A 15841-nucleotide genomic window follows, 5' to 3' on the forward strand; every position below is an offset into this window, starting at 1 on the left:
TAATACCCCTGCTATACCTGCATCCTCCGCAATAAGATTTGTTCTTCATCCATGGATTCATACCCTCCCTATTTTCTTTTATACTACTGCTGGCTCTTTTAATGTTTCTTTCCACCACTACCGTTAGCCCCAAATTTATCATATGCAGTTTTCAAAATAGAAATCTATTGGCTTCTGTGATTTATGATGTGAAAATGCTCGCTTTTGAAGAGTTGCAGCGACGACGATCAGTTCTAATGCTCAGCCTCCCCTCTCCAACCCCCTTGCCTGCCCAGCTTGATAAATACGTGGCAGATCAAATGTGCACAACAGTGGAACATTTCACCAGCTGACGATCTCCGTCTAAAAATAAACCCAGGTGTAAATAGCTTTTCACTGATATTCCTGTTGCTTTTTTAATCTCCCTACACTGGTTTCAATAGATTAAACTGGTTTTAGCACCATAACTGTTTTAATTCCCCAGCGATGACTGGGCAGAGATTGTGATGGGGCGGGGGATGATGGTGGTGCCGGAAGTGGTGTGTTTGAGGGAGGGGAAGGCTTTGGCTGTAGCGCCCGGAAGTGGTGCCGGTGTCGCTTCACCGCGGGAACGAGCCAGCCTGAGGAAAGCAGCTGGTGAGCGGCGGCTGTCAGTAGGACTGCGGTGACTAACGGGACAGCAGATGGCTCTGAGTCTGTCAGTGAACGTCTCCAATCCTCCATTAGGTGAGTGTGTGGTGGTCAAGCGGCCGGCGCGGACTGCCGGCCAGGAGTCCAGTCGCCTGCACCGCTCGGGCCCGGCACACGGTATTGCATCATGTGTGGGGAAGGCAGCTCCAGCCGGATTGTAGAGCCTGCGATTACCGGCAGTGCAGGCATGTCCTGGCGGAGCGAGCTCTGCGCTTCAGTATGCACAGTATGGCGAGCCCTGAAGTAAAATTGACGGATTGTGTTCATCTTCTGACATAAAATATCAGAACATTTTGTGAACTCGTATCTGAAAAGAGCAAATACGAGTTACCGTTTCGGGCACAGACCCTTCGCCAGTTTTTTCTCTCAGTTTTACAACGTCTGCATTTTTTTTAGTCATTTTAATCTGCTGTCACTTTTTCACTCTTTATGTTTGTTGCATATGCCCAATATTGCAGTTAGTATTTCTTAAGGAAGCTGTCTAAACATATAAAACCAGTTTTGTTAATATACTTTGGATTTGTCCATTTTAATTGGTTTGGCACTTTTATTATTTTCTGCATTAATTATGACTGAATCCTTGTGTTATAATCACTTTTTAGATAAAATATATTTTTTAAAGTTATTATTTCTTCTAAAATGATTTCAATCAGTGATACTTAGCATGCAAGTTTAATTATTCTCAATCTTTTAATAACATTATGATCTTAGATTTTATTGAAAACTCATGAGTTTACATCTTTTTAAGGGGGTGAATGTGGTGAAATTTATTTTCTGGAGGTTTAATAACCACGTATCGTGCTACGCAGTCTAATTTTTAATTGGACGATGAATGGGTGTGTCTTTTATTTATTTAAAAAAAACCTGTTGCTTATAACAAACTGCCTATCGTTAAAAAGTCTGTTCTATAATAGTAGCATTGATTTATTTATGGAAATCTCCTTTTAATATTTCCAGATAAAGAAAGTAGGATGGCAATAGTGGGGAAGGAATGGGTTCGTATTTATTTTTATGCTCCTGCAAAGGGAGGGGGAAGGAGATCGTCAGCATTTCTTTGGACACACAAGTCTGTAGTACTGTAGGGCAGTGATGATGGTTTTGCTCACTGGGACTTGGAGAGATAGACCTGTCATTGTAGTGGATTCTTCTAAATTGTCTACAGCTAATGTTGCAACCCAGTGCCCTAACTGCTAGTGACGCTAGCTGTACAAGCAGCAAAAAACTGATGAGCAATCTGATATTAAACCAGTACTCGTTGATATGAGTATTCTATACACACTTCGGCAGGGGGATGGGTTGGGGGAGACTCTGAACTGTGACTCTTGTCATCTGTACCCAAGTACTCTGCATTTAGGTAAATGGGGTATGTACTTGTAGGGTGAGAGCATGCATTCCATATTGAGCAAGCAGGAAATTTCTGCAATTTAATTTGAAGATTCTTGATCATTGCTATGTCATTCTGTACTGAGATGACCTACCCTCTTCTGAAGGTGGTAACTTGTGCTGGGTATAGTTATTGTAGTGCCAGCTGCCCTTCAGTACTCCACTTAAAGGCTGCTCTTCCTGGGTTAACCTCAACAGTAAATCTCAGCAGGCCTTTGGACTGTGAGGATTGATGGTATTTCTGTACCCAATCCTGTTAATTTCATGTACCCATATGTACCCTCTCCATCAGGGGTTAGTAATAAATGGGAGTGCTGACTTAAAAAAAAAAAATTTCTGTTGTTCCTTACCCACACGAAAACCAGTTTTAATGGTCACTGCTATCCTGTTTGAAATCAGCAAAATTAGGAACATTGGGGATTAAGTCTACATATTGGAGAGCATATAAACACATTAGTGTGTGTCTCGGGTGGGGTCAGGATTGGCCTTAGCTGTCCAATATGGAATAGCCTGCTGACGCACACTCCTTGGGCTTACACTCTCATTACCTGCATAGCTTCTTGCTGCACCATACAGTGCATTTTAGAAATCTAAGAAATATTATAGAAATATTGAAGTTCTGTTTCTAGAGAAACTCTCTTTTTGGTGATTGATTCACTTTGCCATTCATTCAGTGAGACTCAAACTATCCTGTGGCACCAAGGGTTTTTAGTATGTTTAATGTACTAGTATTGGACAAGAGTCTTAAATGTCTCTCTGGCACTGGCCGATTGCTGAAAGATGGTGCTTTCAATGCCCAAGTACTTGTCAAAATTTACACTTTTCAACAGTATTCCTTGAAATTGCATTATAGTACATTTCTTTTGGAAGTTCAGATGCTGCAAACCAAATACATTGTTTAAGAAATTTACAACATTGATGACTGGAGTCAATTTCAGTTGATTATGTTGATTATTTGGAATTGAAGGCATTTATATTTTTTTAAACTAGATCTGTAATTTTAATAGTTTTGATAAAGGGAGTTTGTGTGTACTTACTGGTGTGTCTCACTCTTTATTGCTGTGATTTATGTACATTCTTTAAAACATCTGCTTTTCGTTTTATGCAGAATATGCAGTGATGTCAGTGGGGAGTATTGTTGATAGCCTGCTATCCCAAAATGTGATGCGGAAAGAGAGAGGTCTAAACAAAATTTCTGCTTTCAGTTTCCCTCCAATATAACACATAACTAAGAATGACTAAAAACTGTACAGAACTCTATTTTGTATAACATTTACCATGTGCCAATTCGTAATATAGTTCACTATTAGCTTAACTGAATACAAACAAAAATTAGGTTTGCGAGGAACAATGGGCAAAATTCCTAATATGTGCTTTTTAAAAAAAAATTGAGGTTAATTACTTAATTCTTTAGTTTGAAAAAAAACCCCATCCCCTCTGTATTATGGATCCATTATCACATCCAGTGGAAAAAATTAAACTGTGTTGGCCATAGGCTTCTCCGTATGAAGTAGGTGACTTAGTAAGATGAACAGGTCACTTGTCTCTCCTACAATTATATAACAACTATAATCTGCTTGGATTGGTTCTGGAATGATACTGCAGTATTGTGTAAAGAAGTTTTAAAAGCTGGATCCATTTACAAGTCTTCTAACCTGTTAATTTGCAACTAAAATAGATTTTTCTTAAAGTACTAAGAGACTGTCAGCATTGATTGTGGGAGCAGCCAGTCTAGCTGCTCTGATTAGTGGAATTGCTGCAGTGCAGATGAGGTGCACACTGGCAAGGTGAGGTACTACTGAAATACCACATCCAACTCTGATCCTTGACCGATCCAGTAAACAGTTAGTATGAGGTGGCTGCTAGTAAATGGTGACTCCTCGTTCTACACACCTGTAGTGCTGTCTAGCATCAGAGGATTGGGTTGGTAGGTCAGTGGCTTACATATTACTGCAGATGACATTTCACCTTGCATCCAATCTGCAATGCAGCAATTCCACTAGCCAGTAGAGCCAGGCTGAATGCTGAAATAATGATTGATGCATTTTTATTTTCACTTTTGAAACTTAAGTAAATAAGCTGGTATTTATGCTTTATTATTCTGTTCGATGTACAGCTTAATCTCTCAAAACCTTCCCATTCCTGTGGCTTTGAGGTTCCCCCATTCTTAACTATGAGATAGCAGATGACCTGTTCCAGACCTATTAAAATGCAGCGTGAAATTAAGGAAGTTCATATCCTTTTCACTATTTAGATGGGAGCTATACGTGAATAATGTAAGATTTTGCTGGATAAGAGCAGAAACACGAGCAGAAAGCTTTTAGGGAGGATTGAATGTGTTATTTTGAAACGCCAGTGCAGCTGTATTTGCAAAACTATTATGGAAGCCATTATTTCAAGTATCTTAGCAATTTTGAGCCCTATAATGTCTCTAATCAGCCAATTTCTAGATAATCAGAAACCAATCCGTTTGTACAATTATTTTTTTTGAAACACCAAATTAAATTTCTGGTTGGAGTTGGCAATTGTCACTACATTTATTTTTAGGGAAGAAACGGTAAACCTTTTACATGCAGGGTCAGTAAAGAAATTATTTTTGCAAATAAAGGGAAGGGAGAGTTTGCGATAGCAAGTATAGATTTAAATCTATATCAAGCATGAGTTAATTTTGGTGTTCAAATCAAGACGTTATAAACATTGACAAGAAGAATTGTTTGTTCCGGAACAGACAATTAATATTTAAGAAGCTGCTATAATTTACTTATGGTCAGTGCATCTCAATTTACACTCTAGCTATTTACTGTAAAAATCATAGGAGCATTTGTGTACTAAGTACGGTATTGCGTGTAGATGTAATTTCCATACTCTAACTTTGTGCTTTTATTCAGTGTGTGTGAATAGTCGTTATGTTCTCAAATTGGGTATTTGATATAAAACTGATGTGGACATGAGTTTAGAATGAAGTTGTTCTCTCTTTCAGGTGCATTACTAACTGTGGAACACGTAAAAGATTATGTCAACGTGTTGGTTGAAGAGGGCAAAGAGAACATTCTACGAATCTCTGAGTAAGTGTCCCAGTAGGTGGAGACTTGGCTGCTGCTGCCATTGCAGCCAGGCTTATTAAACATGGGATTGTTATCAGTTCAAAATTTAACAGCTCACTATTTCAATCTTCTGGAAATTATGGATTACCTCTTACAATATGCTGTACGAATGAAATATTAGTGCTTAGAGATGCTCTCCATGCATGGGGGGGAAAATGGGCAGGAAATCAGTTTCTAGGCCTCTTGTCAATGCTGCTCTGCAACTGACCACTAGGAGGTATGTAACAGTGACCTGGCTGATTTATGCTTTGCATGCTGGTAATGTGCATCTGGGTCATTCACAATCGTTTCACTTAAGATTGTATGCTTAAGTCAATAAATATTTAAATGCCCCGCGAGCAAACTAAAATTACTTTTGAATATCCGCTGTTACTGAAATGTCAGCATTACTGTAGAACAGAAACTCGCTGATGGGGTTAAATGTAGGAGTTCATTATCATAGGCAGCCCCTCGAAATTGAGGACGTCTTGCTTCCACTCTAAATGTGAGTTCTCAGGTGACTGGATAGTCCAATACGGGAATGGCAGTCTCTGTCACAAGTGGAACAGAGAGTCGTTTAAGGAATTGGTGGGTGGGAAGTCTGGTTTACCGCACGCTCCTTCCGCTGCCTCTGCTTGTTTTCTGCATGCTCTTGGCGAGAGACTCTGGGTGCTCAGCACCCTCCCGGATGCCCCTCTCCCACCTAGGGCAGCCTTTGGCCAGGGATTCTCAAGTGTCGGTGGGGATGTTGCACTTTATCAAGAAGGCTTTGAGGGTGTCCTTGAAAAATGTCCTCCGCCCACCTGGGGCTCGCCTGCCATGTAGGAGTTCTGAATAGAGCGCTTACTTTGGGAGTCTTGTGTCGGGCATACGGACAATGCGGCCCACCCAATGGAGCTGGTCGAGTGTGGTCAATGCTTCGATCGTGGGAATGTTGGCCTGATCGAGAAAACTGACGTTGGTGCGTCTGTCCTCCCAGGGGATTTGCAGGATCTTGCGGAGACATCGTTGGTGATATTTCTCCAGCGATTTGAGGTGTCTACTGTATATGGTCCACGTCTCTGAGCCATACAAGAGGGTGGGTATCACTGCAGCCCTGTAGGCCATAAGCCTGGTGTCCGATTAGAGGGCCTGGTCCTCGAACACTCTCTTCCTCAGGCGACCGAAGACTGCACTGGTGCATTGGAGGCGGTGTTGGACCTCGTCGTCGCAATGCTCCATCTCATGCTCAACAAGCTCCCCGCTAGAGTGGAACTAAACAATAGACCAAGTGGGAACCTGTTCAACCTTTTTCGCCTCCAGACGAGATCCAAGACCGTCCCATCCTCTGTCATCGAACTACAGTGCGGAGACGACGCTTGCGTCTGCGCACATTCAGAGGCTGAACTCCAAGCCATCATCATCAAACCTTACACTAAACATCCATAAGACAAAGGTCCGCCACCAACCTGACCCCACCACACAGCACTGCCCCCCGGTCATCAAAATCCATGGCGCGGCCTTGGACAACGTGGACCACTTTCCATACCTCAGGAGCCGACTATCAGCAAGGGCAGACATCGACAACGCGGTCCAACACCGCCTCGAGTAAATGTAAGAGTAGTGTTGTACCATACACAAACGGACTGTTGATAGATTGGTGATAACATTTTCAGTTGATCAATACGTCAGATTCCATTAACTGACACAGACCTATTTTGATAAGGATGAAGCTACCTTGCCTTGTGCTTTCTTGTTCGCTTTGTTGTTGTACCTATTTCAACTCTTTCAAAAGACTGCTCAGAATCGATATTCTTGTCTGTGCTTTTGATCCCTTACCCCCATTTTCTCTACCACTTCCTGCTTAACGTCTACTGCTGCTTCTACGATGCATTTTAAGATGTTTTGTGTGAAATGTGTTCCATAGATGTAAGCTGTTGTACTAGCTGATTAATTCCCTCAAAGCTGCAACAAGCATTAGTGTTTTAGTTGATAAAATTTCATTATCAACTAGAACAAGAGGGCATAATCTTAAAATTAGAGCCTGGCCATTGAGGAGTGAAATCACTTTTTCACACAAAGGATAGTGGAAATCTCAAACTCTGTCAGCTTTGGATTCGAGGTCAATTGAAACTTTCAAAATGGAGATTGATATATTTTTATTACGTGAGGGTATGAAAGGATATGGAGCAATGGTGGTTAAATGTAGTTCAGGTACAGATAATCCATGATCTGAATAAATGGTGGAACAGGCCTACCCCAGTTCCTATGTTACTATAGAAACATAGAAAATAGGTGCAGGAGTTGGCCATTCGGCCCTTCGAGCCTGCACCACTATTCAATAAGATCATGGCTGATCATTCCCTCAGTACCCCTTTCCTGCTTTCTCTCCATACCCCTTGATCCCTTTAGCCGTAAGGGCCATATCTAACTCTCTCTCTTGAATATATCCAATGAACTGGCATCAACAACTCTCGGTGGTAGGGAATTCCATAGGTTAACAACTCTCTGAAGAAGAAGTTTCTCCTCATCTCAGTCCTAAATGGCCTACCCCTTATCCTAAGACTGTGTCCCCTGGTTCTGGACTTCCCCATCATCGGGAACATTCTTCCTGCATCTAACCTGTCCGGTCCCATCAGAATCTTGTAAGTTTCCATGAGATCCCCTCTCATGCTTCTAAACTCCAGTATTTAAAAGCCCAGTTGATAAAGTCTCTCCTCATATGTCAGTCCCGCCATCCCAGGAATCAGTCTGGTGAACCTTCGCTGCACTCCCTCAATAGCAAGAACTTCCTTCCTCAGATTAGGAGACCAAAACTAACACAATATTCCAGGTGAGGCCTCACCAAGGCCCTGTACAACTGCAGTAAGAACTCCCTGCTCCTATACTCAAATTCCCTAGCTACAAAGGCCAACATACCATTTGCCGCCTTCACCACCTGCTGTACCTACATGCCAACTTTCAATGACTGATGAACCATGACACCCAGGTCTCATTGGACCTCCCCCTTTCCTAATCTGCCGCCATTCAGTTAATATTCTGCCTTCGTGTTTTTGCCCCCAAAGTGGATAACCTCACATTTATCCACATTATACTGCATCTGCCATGCATTTGCCCACTCATCTAACCTGCCCACGTCACCCTGCAGCCTTTTAGCGTCCTCTTCACAGCTCACACTGCCACCCAGTTTAGTGTCATCTGCAAACTTGGAGATATTACACTCAATTCCTTCATCTACATCATTAATGTATATTGTAAATAGCTGGGGTCCCAGCACTGAGCCCTGCGGCACCCCATTAGTCACTGCCTGCCATTCTGAAAAGAACCCGTTTATCCCGACTCTCTGCTTCCTGTCTGCCAACCTGTTCTTTATCCATGTCAGTACATTACCCCCAATAGCATGTGCTTTGATTTTGCACACCAATCTCTTGTGTGGGACCTTGTCAAAAGCCTTTTGAAAGTCCAAATACATCACATCCACTGGTTCTCCCTTGTCCACTCTACTAGTTACATCCTCAAAAAATTCCAGAAGATTTGTCAAGCATGATTTCCCTTTCATAAATCCATGCTGACTTGGACCGATCCTGTCACTGCTTTCCAAATGCGCTGGTATTTCATCTTTAATAATTGATTACAACATTTTTCCCACTACTGATGTCAGACTAACCGGTCTATAATTAACCATTTTCTCTCTCCCTCCTTTTTTAAACAGTGGTGTTACATTAGCTACCCTCCAGTCCATAGGAACTGATCCAGAGTCGATAGACTGTTGGAAAATGATCACCAATGCATCCACTATTTCTATGGCCACTTCCTTAAGTACTCTCGGATGCTGACTATCAGGACCCGGGGATTTATTGGCCTTTGATCCCACCAATTTCCCTAACACAATTTCCCACTTTATAAGGATATCTTTCAGTTCCTCCTTCTCACTAGACCCTCGGTCACCTAGTATTTCCGGAAGGTTATTTGTGTCTTCCTTCGTGAAAACAGAACCAAAGTATTTGTTTAACTGGTCCGCCATTTCTTTGTTCCCCATTATAAATTCACCTGAATCTGACTGCAAGGGACCTATGTTTGTTTTCACTAATGTTTTTCTCTTCACATATCTATAGAAGGTTTTGCAGTTTTTTATGTTCCCAGCAAGCTTCCTTTCATACTCTCTTTTCCCCCTACCTATTAAATCCTTTGTCCTCCTCTGCTGTATTACAAAATTCTCCCAGTCCTCAGGTTTGCTGCTTTTTCTGGCCAATTTATATGCCTCTTCCTTGGATTTAACACTATCCTTAATTTCCCTTGTTAGCCACGGTTGAGCCACCTTCCTGGTTTTATTTTTACTCCAGACAGGGATGTACAATTGTTGAAGCTCATCCATGTGATCTTTAAATGTTTGTCAATGCCTATCCACCGTCAACCCTTTAAGTATCACTCGCCAGTCTATTCTAGTCAATTCACGTCTCATACCATCGAAGTTACCTTTCCTCAAGTTCAGGACCCGAGTTTCTGAATTAACTGTATCACACTCCATCTTAATAAAGAATTCTACCATATTATGTTCACTCTTCCCCAAGGGGCCTCGCACAACAAGATTGTTAATTAGTCCTTTCTCATTACACATCACCCAGTCTAGGATGGCCAGCCCTCTAGTTGGTTCCTTGACATATTGGTCTAGAAAACCATCCCTAATACACTCCAGGAAATCCTCCTCCACCGCATTGCTACCAGTTTGGTTAGCCCAGTCAATATGTAGATAAAAGTCGTCCATGATAACTGCTGTACCTTTATTGCACGCATGCCTAATTTCTTGTTTGATGCTGTCCCCAACCTTGCTACTACTGTTTGGTGGTCTGTACACAACTCCCACTAGCGTTTTCTGCCCTTTGGTATTCCGTAGCTCCACCCATACAGATTACACATCATCCAAGCTAATGTCCTTCCTTACTATTACATTAATTTCCTCTTTAACCAGCAACGCCACCCCACCTCCTTTTTCCTTTCTGTCTATCCTTCCTGAATGTTGAATACCCCTGGATGTTGAGTTCTCAGCCTTGGTCACCCTGGAGCCGTGTCTCCGTGATGCCAATTACATCATATCCGTTAACTGCTATCTGCGCAGTTTATTTGTCCACCTTATTCTGAATACTCCTCGCATTGAGGCACAGACCCTTCAGGCTTGTCTTTTTAACACCCTTTGCCCCTTTAAGATTTTGCTGTAATGTGGCCCTTTTTGTTTTTTGCCTTGGGTTTCTCTGCCCTCCACTTTTATTTTTCTTCTTTCTATCTTTTGCGTCTGCCCCCATCCTACTTCCCTCTGTCTCCCTGCATAGGTTCCCATCCCCCTGCTATGTTAGTTTAACCCCTCCCCAACAACACTAGCAAACACTCCCCCCAGGACATTGCTTCCGGTCCTGCCCAAGTGCAGACCGTCCGGTTTGTACTGGTCCCACCTCCCCCAGAACTGGTTCCAATATCCCAGGAATTTGAATCCCTCCCTTCTGCACCACTCCTCAAGCCACGTATTCATCTGAGCTATCCTGCGATTCCTACTCTGACTCGCACGTGGCACTGGTAGCAATCCTGAGATTACTACTTTTGAGGTCCTACTTTTTAATTTAGCTCCTAGTTCCCCGAATTCGTCTTGTAGGCCCTCATCCCGTTTTTTACCTATATTGTTGGTACCTATATGCACCACGACAACTGGCTGTTTACCCTCCCCCTTCAAAATGTCCTGCACCCGCTCCGTGACATCCTTGATCCTTGCACCAGGGTGGCAACGTACCATCCTGGTATCTCGGTTGTGGCTGCAGAAATGTCTATCTATTCCCCTTACAATAGAATCCCCTATCACTATAGGTCTCCCACTCTTTTTTCTGCCCTCCTGTGCAGCAGAGCCACCCACGGTGCCATGGACTTGGCTGCTGCTGCCCTCCCCGATGAGTTATCCCCCTCACACCGCTTTGGGTACTGTTATCTGTTTTGCAGGGGGATGACCGCAGGGGACCCCTGCACTACCTACCTTCCACTGCTTTTACTGTTGGTCACCCATCCCCTATCTGGCTGTCTAACGTTTACGTGCAGTAAGACCAACTCACTAAACGTGCTATTCATGTCATTCTCAGCATCGTGGATGCTCCAGAGTGAATCCACCTGCAGCTCCAGTGCCGCAATGCGGTCTGTCAGGAGCTGCAGCCGGATACACTTCCCGCATATGTAGTTGTCAGGGACACTGGAAGCGTCCCTGACTTCATACATTGTACAGGAGGAGCATAACACGTGTCTGAGCTCTCCTGCCATGACTTAACCCCAAGATTAACTTAATTTGGCAACATAAAGAAATGTACTTGGTTTTCAGCCGTGTTATCTTTTTAATATAGTAGGTAGGACAAAAGAATTAGGAGTAGGTCATACGGCCCCTCGAGCCTGTTCCACTATTCAGAATGCTCATACCTGATCTTCGACCTCTACTCCAGAAGGGTCGCAAACCAGGGGGCACAGATTTAAGGTGATTGGCAAAAGAACCAGAGGCGACATGAGGAAACTTTTTTACACAGCGAGTTGTTGTGATCTGGATTGCACTGCCTGAAATGGTGATGGAAGCAGATTCAAGTGTGACATTCAAAAGAGAATTAGATAAATACTTGTAGGAAAAACATTTACAGGGCTATGGGGAGTGGGATTAATGGGATAGCGCTACCAAATAGAAACATAGAAAATAGGTGCAGGAGTAGGCCATTTGGCCCTTCGAGCCTGCATTCAATAAGATCATGGCTGATCATTCACCTCAGTACCCCTTTCCTGCTTTCTCTCCATACCCCTTGATCCCTTTAGCCGTAAGGGCCATATCTAACTCCCTCTTGAATATATCCAATGAACTGGCATCCAGAACTCTCTGCGGTGGGGAATTCCACAGGTTAACAACTTTCTGAGTGAAGAAGTTTCTCCCCATCTCAGTCCTAAATGGCTTACCCCTTATCCTTAGACTATGTCCCCTGGTTCTGGACTTCCACCAAAATCAGGAACATTCTTCCTGCATCTAACCTGTCCGGTCCCGTCAGAATTTTATATGTTTCTATGAGATCCCCTCTCATCCTTCTAAACTCCAGTGAATACAAGCCCAGTCGATCCAGTCTCTCTTCATATGTCAGTCCTGCCATCCCAGGAATCAGTCTGGTGAACCTTCGCTGCACTCCCTCAATAGCAAGAACGTCCTTCCTCAGATTAGGAGACCAAAACTGAACACTATTCCAGGTGAGGCCTCACTATGGCCCTGTACAACTGCAGTAAGACCTCCCTGCTCCTACACTCAAAACCCCTTGCTATGAAGGCAGCATACCATTTGCCGCCTTCACTGCCTGCTGTACCTGCGTGCTAAATTTCAATGACTGATGTACCATGGCACCCAGGTCTCATTGCACCTCCACTTTCCTAAACTGTCGCCATTCAGATAATAATCTGCCTTCGTGTTTTTGCCCCCCCCAAAGTGGATAATCTCTCATTTATCCACATTATACTGCATCTGCCATGCGTTTGCCCACTCACCTAACATGTCCAAGTCAACCTGCAGCCTCTTGGCATCCTCCTCATAGCTCACACTGCCACCCAGCTTAGTGTCATCTGCAAACTTGGAGATATTACACTCAATTCCTTCATCTAAGTCATTAATGTATATTGTAAATAGCTGGGGTCCCAGCACTGAGCCCTGCGGCACCCTACTAGTCACTGCCTGCCATTCTGAAAAGGACCCGTTTATCCCGACTCTCTGCTTCCTGTCTGCCAACCAGTTCTCTATCCACGTCAGTACATTACCCCTAATAGCATGTGCTTTGATTTTGCACACCAATCTCTTGTGTGGGACCTTGTCAAAAGCCTTTTGAAAGTCCAAATACACCACATCCACTGGTTCTCCCTTGTCTACTCCTACCAGTTACATCCTCAAAAAATTCTAGAAGATTTGTGAAGTATGATTTCCCTTTCATAAATCCATGCTGACTTGGATTTTAAAAAACTATAGAATATCAAGTAGTTTACAGTAAAACGTTGTTGATTACTGTGTTGCCACTGCAGTATGCTTTATTTTCAATTTTACAGAGATGTGGTGTTTAATGATGTGAATTCCATTGTTCGCTACCTGGCTCGAGTTGCTATGGAAAATAAGCTCTATGGCTCCAATCTGCTGGAACACGCTGAGGTAAGAGGTTGACCCTCACGATGGTGAAAAAAATGATTGATACGTCACCTTGGATAACTTCCACATGCAGCCAAAGCAGTACTAAATCTCCAATCCTGTCTTCATTTGGAACAAACGTGTCCAATCTTGAGTATGATTTGAACTGCCTTTGATTGTGCAGGTGCTACAACTGAAAAAAATAACTTCTCAAAATCAATTGGCTCTTTTGTGCAGATTTTTCTATCTGGTAGCAGCAATGATAGGGTATACATTCTCAAGGGGAGAATTTTTTCGATGGAAATTGTTGCTTGTGAGAATAAGGCTCTTGGTGGCTATATTTGTCTTAAATTCCAGGAGGTACTGATTGCTGGCTAATTGTTATCTGTATTTTCAGATGAGGATTTAATTACTCTTTCTAAAGTGGAAAGAAATGTATTTTTTTTGCTTGACTTCTACAGATCCTTAAAGCACATTTGATTTTGAAATAAATATAGTGAATTTCCTGTGACTTTACACATGGATTTGTGTGGCTTGGGCTTTTTACCTTGGCGCCACTGCTCTTACGGGTGGCCACTGCTCAACCTGAGATTGTGTGATGCCAGGGCCAAGGTGGTCTCATCAGCAACATCCGTCTTTCAGTTGGGATTCTTGAACTAAAGTTTAGACAGGCATGGACACTTTTTTTTTGTATAGATATTGGGCCCAAGTTTCCACACGATAAAAAAACGGGCACCCCTCCGAGCTGGGCGCCCGTTTTTCGCGCGTAAAACGGCGCCTAAAAAAAAAATCGTGATTCTGGAGCGTTCTGCAGCTCCTTGTCTGCCTGGCATGGCGCCCAGGGGGGCGGAGCCTACACTCGCGCCGATTTTGTAAGTGGGAGGGGGCGGGTACTATTTAAATTCTTTTTTTTTTTCCTGCCGGCAACGCTGCGCGTGCGCTCAGTGTGAAAAAAAATATCGGCACTCGGCCATTTTTGTAGCTGTTTAATTTTTGAACATTGCCATCAGCAATTGCAGCCTTCTCACTGTCCCCGTCTTCCCCCCCCCACCCGGCGGGAACAACGGGCGCCTCCTACCCCCCCCCCCCCCCCGCGGGAAGAACGGCCCCCCCCACGGGAAAGAACGGGCGTCTTCCCCCCCCCCCCCCCCCCCCCTCCCCCCCGGCGGGAAGAACGGGCGCCTCAGGCTGACTGCAGAATTCTCTGTGCCTGAAGCACTTTCACACAGGTAGGAAGATGGTTTATTTAATCTTTTCTTGGCTTATAAATGTTTATTCAGGTTGGATTTATTTGTATAATATTTGTAGAAGTATAAATAAGGATTTATTGTAGAATTTAATGAGTTCCCTCCCCCCCCCCCCCACCTCGTTCTGGACGCCTAATTTGTAACCTGCGCCTGATTTTTTTAATGTGTAGAACAGGTTTTTTCAGTTCTACAAAAATCTTCACTTGCTCCATTCTACTTTAGTTTGGAGTACGTTTTCACTGTGGAAACTTTGAAATCAGGCATCATTGGCCGGACACTCCCCCTTTTGAAGAAAAAATTCTGTTCCAAAGTAGAACTGTTCTACCTGACTAGAACTGCAGAAAGAAAAATGTGGAGAATTGCGATTTCTAAGATAGTCCGTTCTCCACCAGTTGCTCCTAAAAACCAGGCGCAAATCATGTGGAAACTTGGGCCCATTGAGTGGTTGGTCAGAAAATTCATAAAGGTAAATATTTTCCGTAGAATATAATTGTTGAAATAAACATTAGAAAGTAGAAAGACATACAAAAAAAACTTTACGTTATTAATTTTCAAAATGTCACTTCAACACTATGATTGGTTGTGGCAACTAAGTGATGAGTGCCTGCTTCTACAAATCTTTAATGGTTTGTAGCTACCATGTGACCCATTCTCTCCTTTGGTCGTGGGAATCTGCAATACCTGCGCATTTACTTTCCATAGGAACCACAACCGATTGGACTCGGCAGTCATTTTTTAAACTTTTGCCTTGTTTTAGCCCACTGGAGTCTTGTTCTAAATGGCCTGGGGCTGCAGACATGCTTCTTTGGTCACCGGATTTGCTTTTTCTGGCATTTTCCCACTCACCGAGTACCATGGTGTTCCTGCTTCACCAGACTTCATAACTTATCAATATTTCTTTCTATCATTACAATGCTTGGCAGCTGGTATCCCAATCAAGCTGTCTCTGTCTATAGCTGTATCTTTTCTTTTTTTTTTCTCTCTCCTCTCCCACTCCTTGGGCCAAAGTTTCCGATATCTGCTAGAACGGCGCACCTCCGAGAGGCCCGCCTATTTTGTAGAATGAAAAGCGTGCTAAAAACTTAACCTCGCGATTCTCCGAGTGCAGCAAGCCTGTTCAGCAGTCAGTGCAACCAGGGGGTGGGGGGGGCGGAGTTACAGCCCTGGGCCAAAAAGAGTGCTGGCAGTGGAGTCTGCGCAATAGCTCCTGGCCCCCAGATTCTGTGTGCGTGTGCTGATGGTTGTGTGGGAGAGGCCCGAAGCATGCAGTCCCGAGCCCGGGCCGAATAGGCTCCTGCAGAGTGCCGATTTCCAGC

The 15841-nt window shown here is 43.5% G+C and overlaps 1 protein-coding gene across 2 annotated transcripts in view; it reads left to right on the plus strand.

The window, feature by feature from the left end:
- The first annotated feature begins 541 nt into the window (after positions 1-541).
- The window catches only part of eprs1 (glutamyl-prolyl-tRNA synthetase 1), an 83997-nt gene continuing 68697 nt past the window's right edge, over positions 542-15841 (plus strand). The window contains exons 1-3 of one of the 2 annotated variants that reach the window (XM_070889437.1): positions 542-705; positions 5033-5117; positions 13203-13302. In XM_070889437.1, coding sequence (XP_070745538.1) covers positions 663-705; positions 5033-5117; positions 13203-13302 — 228 coding nt within the window. In that variant the 5' untranslated portion in view covers positions 542-662. The remainder of the gene's footprint in view (positions 706-5032; positions 5118-13202; positions 13303-15841) is intronic. The other variant, XM_070889436.1, reaches the window with a different exon arrangement.

The sequence above is a fragment of the Pristiophorus japonicus genome, chromosome 9, assembly GCF_044704955.1.
Source record: "Pristiophorus japonicus isolate sPriJap1 chromosome 9, sPriJap1.hap1, whole genome shotgun sequence".
Lineage (NCBI taxonomy): Eukaryota > Metazoa > Chordata > Chondrichthyes > Pristiophoridae > Pristiophorus > Pristiophorus japonicus.